The 23,694-nt window shown below is 35.2% G+C and overlaps 1 protein-coding gene across 2 annotated transcripts in view; it reads left to right on the top strand.

Moving 5' to 3' along the window:
* Positions 1–9,166: 9,166 nt before the first annotated feature.
* Positions 9,167–23,694, top strand: part of LOC149800243 (aminoacyl tRNA synthase complex-interacting multifunctional protein 1-like) — a 32,261-nt gene continuing 17,733 nt past the window's right edge. The window contains exons 1-2 of one of the 2 annotated variants that reach the window (XM_089959815.1): positions 9,167–9,277; positions 13,323–13,417. In XM_089959815.1, coding sequence (XP_089815941.1) covers positions 13,324–13,417 — 94 coding nt within the window. In that variant the 5' untranslated portion in view covers positions 9,167–9,277; position 13,323. Of the gene's footprint in view, positions 9,370–13,322; positions 13,418–23,694 lie in introns of both variants that reach the window. The other variant, XM_089959814.1, reaches the window with a different exon arrangement.

Below are 23,694 nucleotides of genomic sequence, written 5' to 3'. Positions count from 1 at the left end.
TTTTCCACATACCAAATGCATAGAGATCACAACGAAACAACAGCAAATACCAATTATTTCCCATATCCCAACTCTTGTCTTATAATTACAACCGCAAAAATCTGCTATACTATACGAAACAGGAGAAACAAACAATACAAACTATGACTAAACATCCAGTATTTCAAATATTTTCATATATATATATATATATATATATATATATATATATATATATATATATATATATATATATATATATATATATATATATAAACACATTTCTGCTACCACACCACTCAAACAGATGAAACACGCATTCCAACGACTACGTACTCGACTATAGTACTAATATTAGTACCCTTACTCGTACCTCGTGGACAGGGTACTAACATGAACATATACGTGTTAATGGAGCAAGCCGGGTGTGAATCACACCCGGCGCTCTTTTAGCCTCCTAATAACACTTTAAACATATTCCTTGCATATAATCCAATAAATAGAGTAGTCCTCTTATTTAATACCGGAAGTATCGAAAATCATTGTAGAAATAGTTGTAAAATCTCGTTTACTTTTTTCAGCCGATATTTTCGTTTAGATCGTCCGCCATGTTATTTCAAATAATGATTACTTCCGTTCTCAGCCTCGTTTCTTTGTGTGCCATATAAGGACATTGACGCCTTATTTGGAAATGTAAACAAATCGTAGTAAAAATTTGGCGCCGTTTGGGTCAGAAATTCTGCGCATTAAAAGTAAAGACGGTTTATCGGCAACTTTGAAATTCAACCAAGAAGCGATTATTCGCACTTGATTGATAATAATATAGCGTAGAATATCCAAAATATGTTCTGGCAAGCCTTACGTAGAAAAGGGGTCACGGCGAGAGTCTCGCGTTATCTGTCATGGCGAACAGGATAAGATTAGAGTAACCATGCCAATTTATTTTATCGTGTAAGGGCTTAATAAATTTAAAATAAGCCAAACTTCTTTCACAACATGATTATTCTTATGTAGTTGATTTCTACACTGTTCGTTTTTCTAACTTTAGTGATGATTTTTTTTGCTCCATTACATAATATAGGATCGGTTCGTAGCCTCAACCACAACAAATCAAGTTGAGGCTACGACATCGTAGCTAACTCGACTACCCACCATTTGGGTATCCGATCTGTTAGAGAGCGAACAGATACGCACGTGTTGTTGCAAAACATACTATGGAAACATTGCATCGGATATAAGAACTGTAGATTGTCTTCCACATAATCGACAAGAAAATCTTTGAACAGAAATGCAGCCAATAACCGCTCTGTCGACGATCTGTATGTTCTGGAGTCTTCTATTCAATAGCCAAAGATTGCATACAAAAGCAGAAGGGGTTTCTCTATCCGCTGCCGAACCTGTAGCTAAGCAATTTTTCAAATATTCGAGCACATGCCTCCATCAATGGTTTGCCAGAGGCTCTACATGTTCATTTTGGTTTCACAACCCCTAACACTGGAACAGCATCATGATTCTCTACATCGATCTACAATTGCTTCCATGATGAGAAAGATTTACATGTACTCAGTGTATTCCATGCAACAACAAAACATCCAAATAAAACAAACCAAACAATATCTGCATCGATTCTTGTATGCAAGATAGATACAGCCAATGTTCTAATTACTGCCTGTTTTTTCCCAGTCGTTACGAGCAGATGGAATTGGGTTCTATGCAAAAGATGTTACCAAAGGCTACTTCTTATGTTCTATATAGACCCGCAGTGGTAGAGCATCTACAAAGCAATACGCTTTTGTACTAAACACAACCACAACCATCAATGACGACAATCGATATATTATTCTAGACAACCTAAACCGTGTAGGAAACAATTACCTGTCAACTCTTCTAGAAGTCTTTCCAACCGGATCTGCCCACCATAAAATATGCAGAGGAAAATTCTAAAACAAATGAGTATGCCAAATCAAATGCACCGGTGTACAATAAATGCTTGGAAACAACGTTGCGAATTTCTGCAGATGTCCAGACGAATAATTGGGAACATTGTTCGCCAACCCGGAACTACAACAGTGAGGAATTTCTCGTATAAAGGTCTCGCTTTATGGTTTCTTGTCCGAATATTCAATAATGTCAACCACCTTATGTTGTGGAACAAATGCTGAAATTATCGAAAAATCCACATCGACCAATTTTTTGAAGCACTAGCAACATCGATACACTGCAATATCGTAATGCCATCGAAATCGACAAAAACGCTATATGCAATATATTGGGGGAACTCCCAAACAAGACGACTTAACTGGGTTTTGGAAGAAATGTACCACCAAAATATTCTAGCAAAAAAACAGAAACTGTGGATCTCCTCGTTTGGATTTGTGGGTTTGCCAATACATGCTATCGTACTAGACCAAACCAGCGAAGGCGTACATACAAATCTTCTGATGCATCTCAAAACCACCGCGGACTCGGGAACATATATGGACTAAGACACATGGAAAGCATCCCGATACAGATCTAGACCCTAACAATATATCGGCCCCAAAATATCTATCGGATATAACATCTGTTCGATGGCGATGGAATCGAAAGGGATGGAGTGCAAATCGAATACTTGTACCATTTCCAATTGAAGAAACAACCACTACACAAAAAGTTTCATTGGTATCAACAAGAGCTCGACAACGAAGATCTATTGTGAGAAAACAATTGGAGAGACGAAACAGTCTAACGAACACGGGCATCTGCCCCCAATTTAAATTCTACACATGTTTTGGCCTACATCCATGAAACAGCTGACCACTTCATGTTTGCCCCCTGGAAATAATTCTGCGGGCGCTTCTACTAAGGCCGAAACGATGCAAACAGCTGACCACTACATGTTTGCCCCCGGAAAATAATTCTGCTGGCGCTCCTGCCGATGCCGATCGAGATAGAACCGAATCTATATTGAACCGAATATATGTGGAATAACACAAATACGTGTAGAAACAAAGGTATTTTGGTACATTTGCTAGCAAAAAATTGAACACTGCAAGAACGTCTGGACCGTTCACGAAATCACTAGAACAAGCAAGTAGAGAATTTCCTACAAGAAATTTTTTATCCTAGTGGCCAGACGAATAAACACATTTTGTACTAGTCCGATATAACACCCCCGCAAACATCTGTGTTGATAATGATGGACGATATGTGGGTATGATGTCATCTGTTCATTACAATGTGCAAATTCTGCTGCATGCAGATCAATCTAGAATAACCATGCGTACGCATTAGACACATGCCGGTAATTGGTAAAAGCCATATCTATCGCGAAATTCAAAATGGCGACAGGACAGATTGTTATTCTTAACCTTGTGGATTTACAAGTCACCAATCATAGCATTTGCTCAAAAGAACCCTTCAGCCGACGTTAGCTCTACAGCCACGAGGAATACCGGTAAGTGTATAAAATGTCAATCGATGTGTGCACCAACAAATTGGTTGCAAATAATTGCAGCTTTTAAAGAATAGCTGATATCAGCCCCTAACCCGAAAATCAGTATCATCACGGGTGAGAGGCTGATTTATCGGCCTAATTTTGTACCAGCATCATTACCTGGAGCAAACAGCAGCGTCTTAATCCGATGCAACAATACTGTGTGCTACTTTACAAGGAAAGCTTTATGGAACACCGCGCGCATGGCCACTACCACAACCGATGTCATGGTGTGCACCAAAAGCATTGTGTTAGGTATTGCAAAACCTCCAACCAATCAAATGCGACAAATCCCGTGCATCGTCAAAAAAATCAATTCTACATCTGCAACAAACTATTCACTGTCGATAGCAAAGGACTTGCGGAAATAGAATACCCTACATACGAACTAAAACAATTGTTTCTCAATCATTATAATACAACCGAAGCAGAATTACCAGCATTTATAATTCCTGTATTTAGTGCCGACGAACTAACAAAATCTCTCAGCGATCTCATCGATGAAAACTTTCCCAACAAAAAAATTGAATCGTGGCAAACAATAGCCCCACCAGCAAATATTCTCAAACATAACAATGATCCATACGGTGGAGGTCGTCATATTTCACCAGGTGTTGTTAATATAACATCAACGATCGCAGTTAATCTTGTATGCGATACAATAGATGGCAGCTATCAAGTAGATCTTAAAAAGTCCAGTCAGACCAGCAAGGGTATATTTTATATACATTCACATCTCAAGCATCCCCTGGATTTTTACTCTATTTGAACCCATTAATCCGGTTTATCTGCGATGTCATAATACTTTATTATCACGGATACATTTCAAGCTTACTGACCAAACCGGACACTTACTTGATTTGCGACGTGTAGTTTTGAATATAAATCTGTATGCACACTCCTACAGGAGCGCGATCATAGATCTTTACGCTCTCAGAGCGTCATCATAAAGATCTTTACTCTCATATATCGCCACATTCCTGACTAATTTTTTACTCTTCTATATTTACTTTTTTCCACTTTTACCTTTCCATGTTTACCTCTTCATTTTATCTTCCAAAGTTTCCACTCATAGAGGTCTCTTTTGGGTAAATACTGTGTTTTTTACGTTCACTTTTTCCACTGTTACTTTTCCACTTTTACTTATCCACATTTACCTTTCCATGTTTACCTTTCCACATTTATTTTTCCACTTTTATTTTTTTTAATACTAAATATATGCCACGAGCTTCCTACATACCTGTCTCCGAGCGATGAAAAAAATAAAAAGTTTACGTGGAAGTGAATCACCACCAACAATTGCTAAATCATTTCATGTTGGCTTAAATCGTCTATATAAAACTTTGAAAAAATACATAAAAATACAAAGTTTCCTGCCTGTAGCACTGGAGTAACTAAGGGTAAAGATCATAATGCTAAATATCAAAAGTTTGATGAAGCCATTAATATTATGCAAAACGAAATTAGGAATAAAATAGATTTATATAATGAAATCTGCACTACAAATAAAAATATCGAAATAGAATTATCCAATATTAATGATAAAAAAAGAGTCGGATGAAGCCATTAATCACGCAGAAAATGAAATTAAAAATAAAACAGATTTATGTGATAAAATCTGTGCTAAAAATAAAAATCTCGAAATAAATTTAACCAAAATTAATGCTACAAATAAAAAGTTAGTTAAGCTATTAATTTCGCAGAACAAAGGAATAAATCATACAACAAAACAAAATCGTCTTTAACATCTCTCCAGGATGTCACGAATGCCGAGTGGCTCAGACTCATAAGGAGATTCTTTGTACTGAAGAGGAATTAGTTTCACTTTCTAAAATATTTCTTAATATAGCTGCACGATTGTTAATAATCTTTCTCTTTTCGTATTCGTTAGATAATATATCGTTAACATGCTTAATCACACGACCTAAGGGGTTAATTTAGGAATATCTTCAACTGATATATAAAGTAATGATTTTTTCATTGCATCTTTAAGTAATTTAATAATACGATATTCATTTGATAATGAACATTATTATATAGTAGTGATTTCTCTATTGAGTTAAATTCACCTTTGATATATTCAGGTGAAGTATCTCCTTTGGCTTTTTATCCTGGTTATTCCCAAAACTATAATAAATGATTTTTGGAATTTATGGAGACCTACTGATTTGATAGCTGCAAGTAGAAAAATAGCTCATGATACACTTCAACAACAATTATTTCTGCTGCATAAAGTAAGGCTTTCAACTCTACCTGTACCATTGTGTTATCGCTCAGCAGATAGTCGATGGCAAAATATCGACGTTGAAATTCCAGGAACCTTGACATAGTCAAGGAAACAAAATCTTGTGTTAAATGATATTGTTTTATTTCCTGTCAGTGTTATTGAGAGCGCGTTAACGATGGACAAAATTCCGTGTACCCTAGGATATGCTATAACGATTCACTCGTCACAAGTTTTAACTATTTCGGATACTAATATTTGGATTGTTGATGATGGCATCGAATGGTCAAATTTAGTTTATCTCGCAGTGTCTCGAGTCAGAAGAATATCTCAGCTGCGGAGGGTTGTCATAGACTTCGCAGAAAATAATAATCAAACTCAGGAAACCATTGCTGGCAACAGCGATGATGTTGTAAAAAAAATTTAGTTATAAACAGTGTGGGGAAAAAATAAGCGCGACTTTGATCTCGGTGTTGAATTTATCATGACGCTGAAACAACAACAGAATAATCATTGTGCAAGCTGTAATACATTAATGTTGTGGCAATATTTAAATAATAATCCAAGACAATTTACCGTAAAAAGAATTAATAGTAGTCTAGGTCACACACGCAAAATTGTGATGCTCACCTGTCTTGAATGTAATCGACGTCGAGACACCAGTTCACAAAAGTGAACGCAATGGTAATTGTGTATCCTCATGAACTACTTGTAATTTTTCGCGTACAAATCGACGTTGAGGAACAGTTGAATCTAGTCTGTAGATTGCAGTTTTACCCGTGGATCTTACCACGCTGGAAATTGTATGTGTTGTCACACTCCAAATAGAATCAGTTGCTCTCTTTTTTTACCACCTTCAAGTTCACCAGCTTCATATAAACATCGTACAGTCACATTACCTAGTACTGGTTGTTTTGAAAAGGAGTCATGTCGTTGAATTGGTATATATTTGTTTGTGATCGCATTAATGGGTTTCATAGAAATTGCACTAGTAATTTCATTATTTAACGCAGTTATTACACTTGGTAGTCTTGCAACCCATTCACGAGATCTCTTGTCTTTTTTAATTATTTCCTTCGCATACTGATATCCAAACGATCGCTCAACAAGTGTTCGATTAAATCGTTCAACGATTGCCTGATCTCGATGAATTGCGGTGTACCGTCGTCTGATTTTGACGTTATGTTTTTTCCTCAAAAATGAAACTGCACCGAAAAATTCCTTGCCAGGATCAACCTGTAGCAACTGTGGCCATCGTAGACCACCACGTTAATAAATTCGTTCAAAAGCAGATGCAACTTCAGTTACTATTTTAGTTGATAGTGGTTTGCTTCTTTATACCTACTTGCAACGTCAACGACAGTCAACGCGTATTTGTATGTGCGCGATTGACGTCTACGTGTTTTAATAATATCGTGTGGTAAAAACAAAATATATGCTTGATGAACTTCATTAGGAGTACTGACATCAAAATGTGCGTACTGAAATCGTTTAGGTGGTGGTAGATAATGTGCCATATTGCCTGCCGTGTTAACCAATTTGCAGCAACAGAACGTGTGACATTTGCTGCATCAGAATGTTTACTAATCGCTGCTATACCCGTCCGATATCCTCTTTGGCTATAATAAACCAATTCCATCATTTTAATTATCGGTTTAATAATTACGGGCCCATAATACTAGTTTACCTTTCATCGCAGATTTTACTAGGAAGCTAGCAAGATTTTCTCTGAGAGATTTATTTTGTATGGAATTTAACGAGTGAATCAGCTTGACATCTGCAATATGTCGTAATTGTAAATCCTTATTTTTATACGTGACATCATGAACGCAACATGCTTGATCAATCGCAATATTGGATACTCTCCAGGTCTTGGTTGATCTCGCTCGTCCAGTCGGATATCAAATCGGGTTCCATGACCACAATAATTGTACCCAGGAAATGTTTTTCTCCTGGGTATTTAGCCCATGGACTCCTGGTAATTTTCCCAGTGAAGCAGTGATATCTCCACCCTTGACATTAGTCAAGGACGAAATAAATTTATATTTTTTGTACAACATTTCACACACTTGCCTGTAAGCGCACGTTTTTTTTTTTTTTGTTATTATTGTTGTTAATCCACTGTTGGGGGTGGATGCTCTGCATCGAACGAAATATAAATCCATATTATTTATTATTTTTGTACAACATGGATATCATTGATTTCTCAGCGACTCGAAAGCAAGAGCCAGTAAAACATCCGCCTGCGCTACCAAAGTCTATCAGAGCAATTATCATAGATCCATCAGTGTCTGGTAAGACATATTTATTACTTAATTTGATAATGAGATGGCTCAAATGGGTTAAATTATATTTAGTGGCACAACCCGTAGATGATCAGAGATGTTACGATGTGCTTAAGGATTTTAACGAAAATGCAAAATTGGTGGATGAGGACGGTAATGATATTATTGATTTTATCACCGATATTGATAAAGCCCAATCCGTAGACGACCTCGATCGATTTATTATTAATCTCGTATTATACGATGATGTGGTGATGGACAAACAATCATATCCAGCTCAGATATTTTCTCGAGGCAGGCATAAAAACACAGACGTGATTTATGTTACTCAGCGATAGACACAAATAACTAAAGTCATCAGATATAACTGCAATATTTTAGTTGTGTTTAATAGAGTTGATACACATGATCTGCGAAATATTCATCAGACTTGGTGTCCCCGGACATGGATATAATTAAATTCAAACATTTTTTCCCCTCAAAAGTACAAGCTACCCCACAGGGATTTAACACGATAAATTTACATGACTCTCTATCGCGATATTGTGTATGTCTTTTAGAGAAAATATTGGTCGTTAGAGGCTTCGGTTTAGCGTTATTTACCTTGTATTATTTTTTCATTTTCTTTCGTATGAAGCTTTATTTTCACGAACTGGCCTTTCAAAAATCGGTCTTTTTGTCCTATCTGCTGCAGGTCATCAGATCAAGTTTCGTTTTAATGTTAACGTTCTCAGGTGAGGAGATGTAGTGTAAGCCGTAATCTAATTAGCTTCGAAATATCACTTGACAGTAAAAGTAATCAGATATTCCTCACTGGATTAGAACCGATACTCACCAACTGCTGGTTTATGGTATACATTCACTAGTGTGTATGTTCCATGGGAAAAATACTTTCAGTGTAGTGTTTACTCCCCTTCCAAGCTGTATTGATGTCTTGCATTTGATAAATAGTATAGGACGCCTTCTGCAGTTATTCTTCAATAACAAATAACATTACACTAAGTTTTGTGGAATATCTCAAAATTGAATACAATCAATCATTTGAAAAGTTACTTGATTGAATATTAATATGAATGATGTCATATATTTTAATTTTCATAGAAATTAGTTATTACTGCTTGTCCACTGATGCACCAACTGGTGGTATAAATTTATGTCAATTCTTGTTTATGTTATGTTATATTGTGTATTTAATATTTCTTTTATTTATCCTGATTTGTTAAAGCTTGTTCAAGGATAGAATTTCATGAGTTAGATTTTGTATCGTACACCGGTGACATCATCCAAGACAACGGCACCGATTTCTGAGAACAAGTAAGTAGGAACGGGAGTTTTATGTCTTGATGCTGATAAGGTTCTCATTTTGCGAGGATACTTAATATTTTAATGTTCAGAAGTATAAAAAGGTAAGTGTAATATGTGAGAATATATCGCATTTAAAATGTTTGTCGCAACCTTGCAAGAAACGGTTTCACTGTAGGTAATAGGTAAGATTTATTTCACGTCGGCATGTAGTACTAATATTAGTACCCTTACTCCTACCTCGTGGACAGGGTACTAACTAGTCCTAGGTACTAACATGAGCATATACGTGTTAATGGAGCAAGCCGGGTGTGATTCACACCCGGCGCTCTTTAAGCATAATATCAACAATTTGAACATATTCCTTGCATATAATCCAATAAATTGAGTGGTCCTATTATTAATACCGGAAGTATCGAAAATCATTGTAGAAATAGCTGTAAAATCTCCTTTACCTATTTTATCCAATATTTTCGTTTAGATCGTCCGCCATATTAGTTCAAATAATGATTACTTCCGTTCTCAGTCTTGTTTGTTTGTGTGCCACATAAGGACATTGAGGCCTTATTTGGAAACGTAAACATATCGTAGTAAAAATTTGGCGCGGTTTGAGTGAGAAATTATACGTATTGAAAGTAAATACGGTTTATCGGCAGCTTTGAAATTCCACCAAGAAGCCATTATTCGTCACTTGTTTGATAATAACATAGCGTAGAATATCCAAATATGGTCTGGGAAGAGTTACGTAGAAAAGGGATCATGGCGAGAGTCTCGCGTTATCTGTCATGGTGGACACGGTGACGTTAGTGTAACCATGCCAATTTATGTTATCGTGTAAGGGCTTAATAAATTCAAAATAAGCCAGACTTCTTTCACAACATGATTATACTTATGTAGTAGATTTCTACACTGTTTGTTTTTCTGACTTTAGTGATGATAATATTTGCTTCATTACATGATATGGGATCAGTTCGTAGCCTCAACCACAACAAATCAAGTTGAGGCTATGACATCGTAGCTAGTCGGCATGATTTAAAATAGTACGATAAATCAACCCTACAAATCAGTGTTGATACTGATGGACGATGTTAATAACATCACGGGCGAAGGGATTATTTATCGGCCTAGATTGAAAACTACTGTACTGAGCAATCGCACAGTGGCTCGTTACGATAGAAAGTTCCAGTAGCGGTAAATGAATGGAGGTTATATGTTAAATTATTATAAGTTAGATCCCCCCTCCCACTGGCTCTAATCCTACAACGTAAAACATTTAGCCAGATACTTTCGTTGTGGGGGTCCAGGTCTTACTGCCTAAATAATGATGCTGTGCAGCTAGTCCTGACACCTACAATGTAAGACATAGCACATGTTGGTTTTGTTGAAGCGCTATGTCTTACTATCCAAATATCGGCCTTGTAAGTTGTATAGCATGTTCCGATGTTGTTGACATTAGAACGAGTAGTCAAAGTTTACAGTGTATCTCACACATTTGGCAACATACATCGACACTCTTCCGCTAATTTATGTGTAATTAATATGCTTACTGTGCTGTCTTTATCCTGGTGGAATGAAAATATGTCTCTAGCAAATGGACGCATTTTCATGTTCCGTTGACATACACTTGAATTTGATGCAATGCAATGGTATTCGAGGTATGCCGAAGTATGTTTAAATAGGTTCATGTGGTGGATATGTTTGTTGAACAAAACGAAATGTTACTTTACATTTCCAATTTTGGCATAATATATTTTTATTTGTTTTGTTAAAGAATAATATTTCAACTTAACCTGATTTTGGCATTCTCAGCTTTCATCGCATTCCAGTCAACAGAAATGTAGGCCAACAAAACTATAAAACAGGTCCATTTCTTTTGTGAGAATTTTAATTTATTTGAAAAAAGACATCAGAGTAAGCAAAGTCTGACTAAAACATTATGACTTTACTTTGTAGAAGAGCGCCATTTGTTTAGTTGCCAGTTATGTGAAATATTCCTAAAAATTTGACTTTCATTACGATGTTAGTCAACATTGAAACACACTTCACAGCGCTGTTAGTTAGTAGGATCCTGATGCCAAAAACATAAAATATCAGCATCAAGGTCTTACCTGTAGGACTACCATGCAGCATGTTCCGATGTTGACTAGCATCGGAGCGTGAAGTCAAAATTTCAGGAAGATCTCATACATTTGGCAGCCCATATTATAGAGATAACTAGTCCTCCAATGTAAGACATAGCACATGGCTGTTTTTGTTTTAGTGCTGTCTTACTACCCAATTAACGGCTGACATTGGAATGAGTAGTCTAAGTTTCATTAATATCTCACACACTTGGATGCCTATATTGACACTCTTCCACTAATTTATGTGTAATTAATATACTTACTGTGCTGTCTTTATCCTGTCAGAATGAAAATATAACACTAGCAAATGGATGCATTTTCATGTTCCGTTGACATACATTTGAATTTGTTGCAATGCGACCCCCAGAACAAAAATATTGGGTGATGTGTCTTACATTGCAAGACTAAGAGATAATGGGCCAAATTTAAAATTTCATCTCAGGTTCATAAATAATTGTATTTTTGTGAAGGACAGAGTGCCAGAAATAACAAATTAGCAAATATACTTATTTTCATGGATTTTGCTCGTAGCAAGTGCAAACTTATTTTATTGCCTGCATAAAAAATTAGTCAGAAAGTGAGCATTTTTTTGTAGTGTATATATTGAATACAAATCCAGTAATGGAATGAACTTTGGGGTTAATTCTTCAAACAGAGAATATAATGAGGCTGTTCTTGTAAATTTACAAATGTATGTGGTATATAAAAGGAAACTTTTGGGAAATGTGCCTCAACCAATCCAGAATTTGCAGTTTTAATTACTCAGAATTTGCAATTATGAGTATATCCAATCCAAAAGCAAAATGTGAAAAGCTTGTATTTATTCATGTTTTATGCATTTGAAAGGAAAAAAAAAGGGATTGGTAACATCGACGTACTTTTCAAATAAATCTGTAAGGACAATGTAACAAGACAGTCCATGTATTTGTTCCTTATAAATATGATGACAATTTTTTTAGACTAATTCATTAAGAATATTGTTTTTATGAATGAGGTTTACATAAAATATTTTTCTCTAAGATTTCCTGTAAAAAGTTAAATACAGTACTTTATATACTTTTTATTTTATTGTTTTTCCTATTTTGCATAGTTGTATTATGTTGATATATTTTGTGTCATAACAATCTTAACATATTTTCAACAGGGTAAAATAATGATAAACTCTCAGACAAATGAAGATGTTTGTGCGGGGGGATGGATGCTATAAACATACTTCAGCTTAATCTGATTAATGGGTGTTGATCTTAATTTTTGTCAGTTTGTCTTTTATTTTTGTCTTGTATTTTAGATTTGTATTAATTTTCTCGTGGTCATTTCTGTTGATATGCAACATAACAGATCTGTGAATAGAATGAAATGAGTTACCATGATGATAGTTAATCTGAAAAGTGGAGGATTGATTGTAAGACTGAAATCAATAAATGTTAACCTGTTATGAAAAGAAAATCTTTTTCTGCCACGACCCCCTCCACTGAATTACTAATATAATATATTCAAAATGATACTCAAAACATGTTTTAAAGTGATGAACAGAAAGTCTTACATTTTATTATTTTATTTGTGCAGTATAAAATGATAACTATACTATACTAATATAGCTATAGCCCAACACACAGCTAATAAAATCTCTTGGCTCTAATCTAGATCTTCTCATTTTTTGGGTGTCATCTTTTTGAGCAATGTTAGCATTACTTTAGCTCTAAAGTGTAGACATTGTCTTTCAAATATTCATAAAAATGATATAAATTTTAAGCTTGTGATAATTGATTTCTTGATGTCCTTTCTGATTCCATCCTGTGTCAAGATTACAGGCCCTTTCAAGGTTACATGGATCAGCAGGTTAAAATTATATATGTATCCATGTCCTCATGATGTTAGTTCATATCTTGCTATTTAGATAATGATCAGTTATTTCAAATATTTCTCATTTTCAGCATGTCTGTCCAGCTTTTCACAGAGCGAGCCAAATTGGCAGAAACTATCATCATACAGCTTAAGAGTCAGATTGAATCCCTGAAACAGGCAGCAGGTGCTTAAAAACTCCTTATCTTGTACTTTAATTCTTTCCTGTTACTATTGCTACTTTATCCTTTAATCTGCTCCTTTTTTCTTATCTGGATATTAAATCATTGCCTGTTGAGGTCCTCTACTTATAATATGCATGAATGACTTTGTTATTACTGACACAACAATATTAAACATGCATAGACCATCCAGTCCAGTCCAGAGCTCCCAATAGAGGATTTTTAAACATGATGTGCCATTCATTTTAATCTTCTTGTCGGATATCTGTTCTTCAGAAGTCTGGCATTGCATTACTTGAAATAAATGAACCAAATACAAGTATCTTGAATGAAATAGTTATTATTACACTGGTCCTTTATCTTTCTTAGAATAAAATGTCGGGCTTAAGAATTTAGTATCTGTTGACAACTGTAAATAGTTGTAATCTTGAAGAAACTGGATATTATTGATTAGCTTATGTGTCATTGTGACTGTTTTTTTTATTTCATTCAAAATCCAGTGCCCAGAGCATTTCCAAAGAAATAAGTTTATTATTTCATGTATTTTTTCTCCAAGTGTTAATGAAAATATGCATACAGTTGTCTGTTTGCTAGTCGTACATGACTGCTGTCTCTTATGAAATCGGTCATTCTATCTTGTATTTTTATTTTTACTTTATGCTGATAATAAAATTGAGTTCTTGATAGTCGATTTTCAGGAATCAAGACTGATATGTAATAATTGTCCTTTACTGTTATTTCTTTCTTTCCATTATTCCAGAGATTTATTTATATTTTTCACCGCTCTGGTGGCCTAGTGGTTAGAGCATCCACTCCAGATGCGGGAGGTCGTTGGTTCAAACCCAGGCTGAGTCATACCAAAGACTTACAAAAATGGTGAATACAGCTGCCTTGCTAGGTGCTCAGCATTAAGAGGTTAGTGTTAGGACTGGTCGGCCTTGTGTCTGGATAATGTGACTGGGTGGGACATCATGCTACATGTCTGCAGCATGATGCCCCAGTGCTAGACATCACTTCAAACTGCCACTCTGCAGACATCGTAGCGATATGATTGGAAAATTGTTAAAGCAACGTTAAAAATCTAAATCACACACACCACACGCATATTTTTCTTTTGAAAATTGTGGTTAATTTAATAGAGATAATTTCAGTGTATATGTCTCAGTATCCTGTAGAGCAGTTTTCAATGACTGCTTGCAACTATGCTCTCGCTTTCACGTAACGTAACTACTTTGTTAAATAGAAATTTCATCACATCTTTTGTGGCAAAGCTGCATTTGATATGTGGCATCTATCCTATAAAGTTAACCAGTTTTTCATGTGACTAACTAAAAGTTCCAAGTACTGGCACAAATTTTTGAATTTTAAAAATGTGTATTTTTAGAAATACATGATTAGAATTTAACATAACTTTCTTTGTAACCACATGGACTAGTAGATTGATCAATTTAATCTTCACTAGTTATTCCCACAAATGCTGACTGATGATGACAGAAAGTTTACTAGCCATCAAATTTCTTAAATTATGAAAATTACTAATGGAAATTTACTAGCCTTATGCTGGTGGACTACTGATTTTAAGCCCTGTAATTATAGACCTGGCAACCCTTACAATTTTGCCATAAATCTTATTGTAATTGCCATTAAGATACGGACATGGAGAATAAAAGCCCAAATTAGGGAAATACAGTTGTTTTTGGCAAGATCCAGATACTTGATTGTCCGTGTTTGATTTGGATCTGGGTTTTATTTAGATGCAGTGGAATTGGTCAGAGAACCAGACTAACTTACCGGAGTATATTAAACAGTTTTAGACTGCACGTATTTTATGATGCAAAAATCTGCATCATCAAGCTGTTGCTTTTTTTTAAAAACTGGTGTCCAACAAGCAATGTGTCATGTATTGCTCAAAAAAAATTTGTCGATATACAGGCCCAGGGCTGGTGACTTGAAAAAATTCACAAGCCCAGACTGAAATTCTGCAAGCCTGGACTCCAGTTTCCATATGCCAAAAATTTCCCCTTTCTCTAATGTTATTTGTTACACAACATTGCAATTGCTACAATTCAGTAGGGTTTAATGGTCTCATTAGTTTTGATCACTGCACTCTCCAACGTCTCTGCTGGATTCTCTGAGTGACTCCTTGTCAGAACCCAGTTGACATATGTTGATATGTTGTTTGCAGTATGTGTAAATAATTAATCGGCCCCCTCCTCATTATTTTTTTTTTTTGCTGTCATGCATAACAAAGTAAAACTCCGCCAACCAGGAGTTCTGAAATTCATTTTTGTTGGGCTTTACTGATAGCTAATTGCTTCCCAATTTAGCATAAAAAATAAATTACACGTGAACACTATTCTGACAACTGAAATGATCATGATTTGTGTTTTATATATGCAGCAAAAAATCCGACTTCAAAGAAACATTGCTGCTGTTCATAAACTTGTCAAAAATCTATAATACATAGGGCTTAAACATTCTCATACAAGACAATGATATGTAATAATGTTTGTTCTTGTACATGCATCTAGCATCTCTTTGATTTATCTATATTGGGTTGTTACACTTCCTGATCTTACCTATGCAAATTAACACAATGTGCTTACCCACTGCAGTCAGACGCCTCTCACTGGCTATTGTCAGTTTAAGTAATATGTGAAATGGTAAGTTAACTTTAATTGCTGCTATTTAGATTGCTCAGATGATACTTTTACATCTGCTCCAATCATGACTGTTTACCTGCTACACGTAACAAGCACATTCTGAAAGTGGTGTTTTTCTTGATTTTATTTTTTTACTTTTGAAGATTACTGAAAATTTTATTTTCCTGAAACACGCCTGTGTCATGGGTTTGGGAGTACAAAACCGTGTTTTTAGCATGACACAGTATTACAATTTGACTAAAATCAGATCTCCACTTCACGTAGGACAGTGGTGATCTGATTTTGAAAGGGGAAAATAAACCTCTTAAAAGTAATAGTACAGAAGATTGAAATGGAAAATTCTGACTTGGGGAAAGTAAACGGGAAGGGCATAAGGTGGTTTTAATTTGAATGTCACATGGCAGGAAAGATGATTGCCGCCGCCATGACCCTTCAAGATTTTTTTAAAAAGGATTATGACAGGTTGAGAGATATCAAGAAGCCATTGAGCTCTGTAGGGCATGGAATTACAGTTTGTAAAATTCTACTGGATGTATTTAAGGTTCCAGTAAAGTTGACAGACTTTTGAGTTCAGTACATTGTTTTTTATTGCTTCATCAGTCTTAAACCATACTTCTGAACTTTTAAGTGCATGTTTTCCAGCTTGACAGTAGCAGTACATGATATTTTGTTACACCTTACTGAAAACGGGTCCAACTTATGGAGAAAAATTGGCTGCCTTACTGAGAAGGTCTTGTTAGGGTTGGCAGGTCTGTAATTACAGCAGCTGGAATTTATGCAGTAAAATTTAATTTTGTTTCCTAAGATGGTCATTGCTTTAATGCTTATAAGAATTGAAGTTTTATCTTTTACGATACATACAGTTGATATATATTTCTAAGTCTGTCACTGAATGCAAAAGTACAGTCTTTAGTTGGTAAAGAGCCTGAATCAAAGCTGGTGGGTTGTGAGTTCAAATATCTACTTCAAATACCCTTAATCAAGATACCATGCCTCAACTCAGCTTATTCGGTCTGTTGTTACCAGAAAAGATAGCTGATGACAACTGATGTTGCTTGTATAAAAGATTGAAAACTCCATGTTACATAAAGATTATTATTATTTTTATTAATTTTATTATTGAACATGTAGAGGGCTTAGATTTATAAAAAAAATTTCATTTACACACTGGATCACAGTATGGTAATAAAAGTTTATAATTTAGCATTTATCATTTATCATTCATTAACATCAGCTCAGAACAAGAACTGTATTTAAAATTCACTGAAAGTTCATGGTTCCTGTTCATCTTCTGTATCTGGTTCACATCTTCTGTATCTGGTTCACATCTTCTTTGTCTGGTTCATCTTCCAATTCATTTCCAAAAGTCATAGTCTTTGACCTGTTTCTTGGACCAGGTGTAAAAATCCACACCTTACATTATAATGTTCATGCCTGGCAAGTTAAGGAATATGCTCATTTGTGTGATTTGAGGAACGTTTTTCAAAGTTTATGCACCCATCAATCAATGAGTCATAATGAAGTTCAGCATGCATTTTGCATTGATATGAATACTCGATCCAGAAAGTGCACAACATCATATCTTTTTCTGAGTCTCACTTCATATGCAGTTTATCAGCATTTCTAATATTATTATTGTACTTGCTATTGTCATCATCTAATTTCTGACCTATCAGTGGCGGCTGTTCATCTTGCAAATCTTTCACATCATTTTTAAACTTGCCAACATTTACCTGCCAACATATGGGCACTAGTGTGCTGATGTGCCAGCAAATGCTACTACATACATTTATACGTTGCACTCTATACTACACAATGCATTCACTGAATGTCAACAAGAGGTTAAATGTTACAACACGTTATCCTGTTGAATTCTAGATTATTCATTGAGTCAGTCAACATGACCTTTTCCGATTGGCCAATACTAGTCTGACACCCTGCACCGTTTTTTTTTTCTTCATCTGTATTGCAATCAGTATCTGTGGCTACTACACCAAGCTAGCAACATGTCTGCAAAGAGCGAAGACTATTTTGACAATCATTCTGATGCATGGAATAACACCTGTCTGTTTCTGCTGTGGGATTTATTTTACCATGTCTGGTGCAGGAATTTGGTAGGTATTCAGTCAACACAATAAACACATTTTATTTGATGTGTCTAAAATCACCAGATCACATGTTAGCTGCTCCAATGGATTAGTGACGACAGGGGTTTTAAAGATCTATTCACAAAATTACTGACGTTAGGTTAGTTGATTAGCATTAATTTTGAGCTGCGGATATATAGACAGTAGCTTTCAGTTGAACAATTTGTTGACTGATTTTGCAGAGGATTGTTTTCTGTTGGTGCTTCATCATGGTCTGTGCACTTTTCAGATGTGAAAGGCAGTACTTTGCAACCATACCTATTCCTACATGATTCTTTCATGTGTACATGCTTTTCACACGTAAGTGCATGCTATTTTTTGTCTTCATTTAAATCCATACCATTTAAAATGATTTATTGTGACTGTTAACTTTGGGATATGATACAAGGTTGGTTCAGGTATTAGCTATGGTGCTGGAATTTTAATCCTTTGGGTCAGGGATAAGGAGAAGGTTATCCAGGACCTCCTTTGGAAATGTTTTTCTTTGTGCCATGAAATTCGCCAAATGTACAAATTTGGAGCCACTTTTCAGCCATAGGAGCCATTTTATGCCATGATGCAGGGACTTAAATATATGCGTAATATTATTTTGGCGCTATATTTAATCTATATAAACATGACAGTAAAAAAGTTTCTACACATTTATATCACATTTCAACAAAGAATAATAATTATTAATAAATATAAAATGCCGTTATACACGTGAAGTTCATGTGAAAAGCAAGAATGAATGTTCCTTTATAACTGATACTGCTTATGAACAATGTCGCTGACACTTCATCAGTATCTGCCTCAATTTTTTCTATGACCATTTCTTAAATGCCTTCCTGAATACAAAATTCTCAACACTGTGCCCATCAACAATAATAATAATAATAATAATAATGATAATGACCTTATTTAAAGAGGGTAACACAATTAGCTAAAAACTAATCTACCTTGAGGCCCTCATACAAAGGAATTCATTTATTTAAGCTGCATCTCTGAAGCCACTGGATATGTTGGGTTTGGAAGAAGGAAATAGAATGGGCATTTCTAATCTCAACTGGAATACTATTCCAAAGCAGAGTTCCAGAGTATTGTAATCTTTTTTTAAATAACTCCTTATTGGGCTTGGGAATTTTATACTGTTTGGTAGACATGGATCACAGGTGGGGAGTATTACCAGGTACCCTGTACTGGAATAGTGATTGTAAATATTCAGGAGCACTATTATGAGATATCCTGTACATTAATTTGGCTTTTCTCAAACAGATTCGGTCTTTAATAGGTAATATTTTTAACCTACCAGCTAAACTTTCCTTGCTTTCTTTCTGGATTGATATTAGCCCAAATGCTCTTTTTTGAAGATGTGCCAGCTTTGCTATGTTTTTTTCATTTGAATTACCCCATACTGTGCTACAGTAGTCCAAATAGGGTTGTATGTAACTGTTATAAAATAGTTTTCTGTACCTTTCAGGGAGAAAATGTCTTATCCTACTGAGAAGCCATAAACTTGAATTGACTTTTTTACTGATATGTTTGATATGTTCAGTCCATGATAGGTTATTATCTACCAGAACACCAAGTAGTCTATCATGACAGACCATTTGCAGATTTGCATCCTTCCATGTCAGACATAGTTCATCTCTATCAAGATTTGTCCTTCTTTGCTGTGTTGAGATAAGTAATATTTTAGTTTTACCAGTATTTACCACCATGCCATTACATGTGCACCAGTTTTCCAGTTGTTTAGTGCATTCTGTAAAGAAATTTCGAGCTCATGCTTTGTGTTTTGGATGTCTGACAATGTTGTGTCATCTGCATAGAGATCTGTAGATGCTATTGAGTCTCTTAGTAAAAGTGGTAGGTCATTAATAAATAAAATGAATAGTAATGGACCTAGACCTAGAATTGAGCCTTGTGGTACTCCATATCTAATTGTTTCAGGTTCAGACAGAACATTATTCATGTAAACATGTTGTGTTCTCTCATTTAAGTACGAAGTAAACCATCTAATTGTTCTTTCATCACACTGGTAGATTTTTAGTTTCTTCAAAAGGATTTCATGATCCACCATGTCAAAAGCTTTCCTGAAATCTACAAATACAGTTCCTATTATTCTACCTTGGTCAAGTGCTTGAAGCCATTTATCAGTTAGGGAGATCAAGGCTGTCTCACAGGAATGCTTCTGTCTAAAGCCTGATTGATTAGGGTGTAACAGCAAGTGTTTGGTTAAATATGACATGAATGAGTCATGGACATGTTTTTCAATCAATTTTGACAAGTTTGGTAGTATTGAGATTGGTCGGTAGTTATCAGCATCATCCTTAGAACCAGATTTGTGAATAGGAGTTACTTTTTCAGTTTTCCATATTTTGGGGACAGATGAGGTTGCAATACTTAAATTAATTATGAATGTTATGCTATCTACAATAGCAGAGGCAGAAGATTTAATGAGTCGTGGACCAATCTGATCAAGTCCTGTAGCTTTCTTGGTATCAAGTTCACTGAGACATTTTTTAACAAAGTTTTTTAACACTGGTGGGATAGAGAAACATACCTCCTTAGAGATTTTGCTGCTGCAGAACTTTTTCAGCTCATTAAAGTTGTTTTCTATCACTGGTTCTTTTAACTTTGTGGTAATGTTGATGAAAAAATCATTGAAAACATTTGCAATGTCAGTTTCATCAGTGACTATGGTGTCATTTACCAGAAGTGAGTGAATTTTATTTGTCTGTTTTTTTGTGCATTCCTCCAGTGAGTTCATTGAAGACTTTCCAAATGGAGTTTGGGTTGCTCTTTTTGTTTTCAAGCAATGATCGATAATAATTTTTTTAGCTTTTTTAATCATACTTGTTATTTTATTTCTCCATACTTTATATTGTGCATGGTTTTCCATAGCCTTGAATTTGTCTTGTGTTTTCATAGCATCTAGGATTTCAGTAGTAAGCCAGTTAGGTTGAATTTCACTCTTTACTCGATGTACTTTCAGTGGTGCATGCTTAGATACTACATCCATGAATAAGTCAGTCCACACCCTCATGGCTTCATCTATGTCATCCAAATTTTGGATCATATTCCATGGAACTTTATATAGGTCATTGAGAAATTGTTCTTCATTAAAATTTTTGAACGATCTGTAAGTGATCGTTTTATGTGTATTTTTCTTATTTTTCTTGCATTTAACCTTTCTTGTCAAAAATGTAGGATAGTGGTCACTAATACCAACATTCGGTACATTAACACAAGCCACATTGTCTGGTAGGTTGGTATAAATGTGATCAATAAGAGTGCTCGATTTTTCTGTTACCCTTGTAGGCTCATAGAAATTCTCATTAAATTTTTCAGAGTAAATAAAAAGTAAAACCTGTTATGAGAGACTGTCCCTTCTGCCAACAAAAAGCAGTCTCTCAAGACAGGTGGTCTCTCATGGGAGGTGTGTGAAAATGGACTGGTTTCCAGTGTCTTTAGTTAGCATTGTACATGTATCATATCCTTTATTCACAAATCTTGTTAAATGTTTCATGCATTCCTCTCAAAATAACTTTATATAATAAAAGATATACATCTATCAAACAACGTGAATCAAATTTATATTTGAACATCATATGAATATGTACATATATTAGTACATGTATATGATTTGTGAAATAAACAAAGGTAATATTTATCATATCCATAAGTTAACTTCACATGGCCATACATTTTAGAGTTGTTTCAAATGTAACAAAAACTGCAGTTAGCTATGACATATATATATGTATATGTATATATATATATATATATATATATATATATATATATATATATATATATATATATATATATATAATTCTATGCACTTAATCACTTTTCTTTAAGAAATCCATTATACTTCTTTGTTGGCATTTTTTACTCAGCTGTTTGGTCTGAACATGTATCTCCATTTCTGAGTAAAGAAGCAAAAGTTTGGGATTGCCATGTTGTAAAGCATATTCTTTAATCTACCTTATATGTTCTATGACTGTAGAATGTGAAATAACCTGAGGCAGAAATTCACCAACAGAATCTGACTCATTGTCACTATCACTGTCCACAGTTGGAGAAGTACCCAATTTACCTGGCTGCTATTTTGCAAGCTGTCCCCCCTTTTTCACTGCTTTTAGTTATATTAATTCTTTCTTCCAGTGTTAGAATTTTCCTTTTTTTTCATATGAGGTTCTGCCATTGTTATTAGTGTTGACATTATAACGCCTAGATATATTTCGGTTTTGATCAGGTTTTGGGGAAATGTGGAATAAATATATATTATGTACCACTGAATGAAACCAAAAGACATAATTAGCTCATCAAAAACAATACATTTATTTTGAGACAAAGTTTAAATCATCAGCATTATAGCTCGATAAACAAAGGTTGCAACCATCTGTACCTGGGTAAACAGTTGGTGGCTTGGTGAAACACTTAATAAAAGAAATTTATTAAAAAAAAGAATCCCAAAATGATTCTCACTTACTAATATTAAAGACGAAGAGCTCATTCATCCCCCCCGGCATTACGGATTAACTGGAAAGACAAACAATGTACTCAATCCTACACTTAACCCATTTCAAAAGATTTCTCACTGGGACATTAGGACTACTGGCGTTGTGCGAGTTTTCATAAAGATAAAGAAAAAATACAAACCTCTAAATTGACTGCGTATGTCCTCATTACTCCTTTGATGAAAAAATGGTTAATCTTATTGGATATTCACATGACTTTGGCACGACAATGGTGGTTAGTGTCATGTACTTTAGTCTGGTTTACTGCAGTTTACAAATGACACCATATGCTGGACTTGTAAATTTCACAAAACTGGTAGCATACCAATTGTTTTTAAAAATACCTTATTTGAACAATCTTTACTATTTATGCTGTTGTTGTTACAAAGGATGGTTAGTGGTGTTTATCTCGCTATATCGTTGTTCAGCTGTAGTGTTATTTAATGTGCACTTTGTTTGCATACTACATGTATCCTGAGCTCTTGTGTTTACAAAGGATTAAGTGAACACAAATGGACTGCTTCTACTGTTGATGTGTGCAGAGAATAGTCTGACTATTTCGAACACACTGTTGCGTCAGAAGAGCAAGTAAAAGCGACTTGTATGCATCCCAGATCCAAACAATGGCATCTGATCAACTATATTATTGTCTGTAACAGAGATGTCTGCAATGTTCATATAACAAGAGCCTTGAGGTGAGCCGAGTGCTGGACGGATCACCGATTAGTCAGGGCTGACCTTGATCTCAGCATTGTCCTGCCACAGCGCAAAAAGATGAAGCTTACCCGAATCAAGTTCAACACTGCAAGGCTGAACCATCTGCAGGTGAGAGAGCAATATCAAGCTCACATTGAAAACCTACTGACTGCACATGGACCTCTGACTGGTGACCCAACCTCAAAGTGGAACCAGCTCAAGAGCATGTTGAATGAGTCTGCGAAGGTCATCCTAGGACCCAAAAGAAAAG

This window comes from Sinohyriopsis cumingii, chromosome 5 (assembly GCF_028554795.1).
Source record: "Sinohyriopsis cumingii isolate HCF-2022 chromosome 5, ASM2855479v2, whole genome shotgun sequence".
Lineage (NCBI taxonomy): Eukaryota > Metazoa > Mollusca > Bivalvia > Unionida > Unionidae > Sinohyriopsis > Sinohyriopsis cumingii.
Note: the sequence above shows the minus strand (reverse complement) of the source record. Positions and strands in the feature narration are given on the sequence as shown.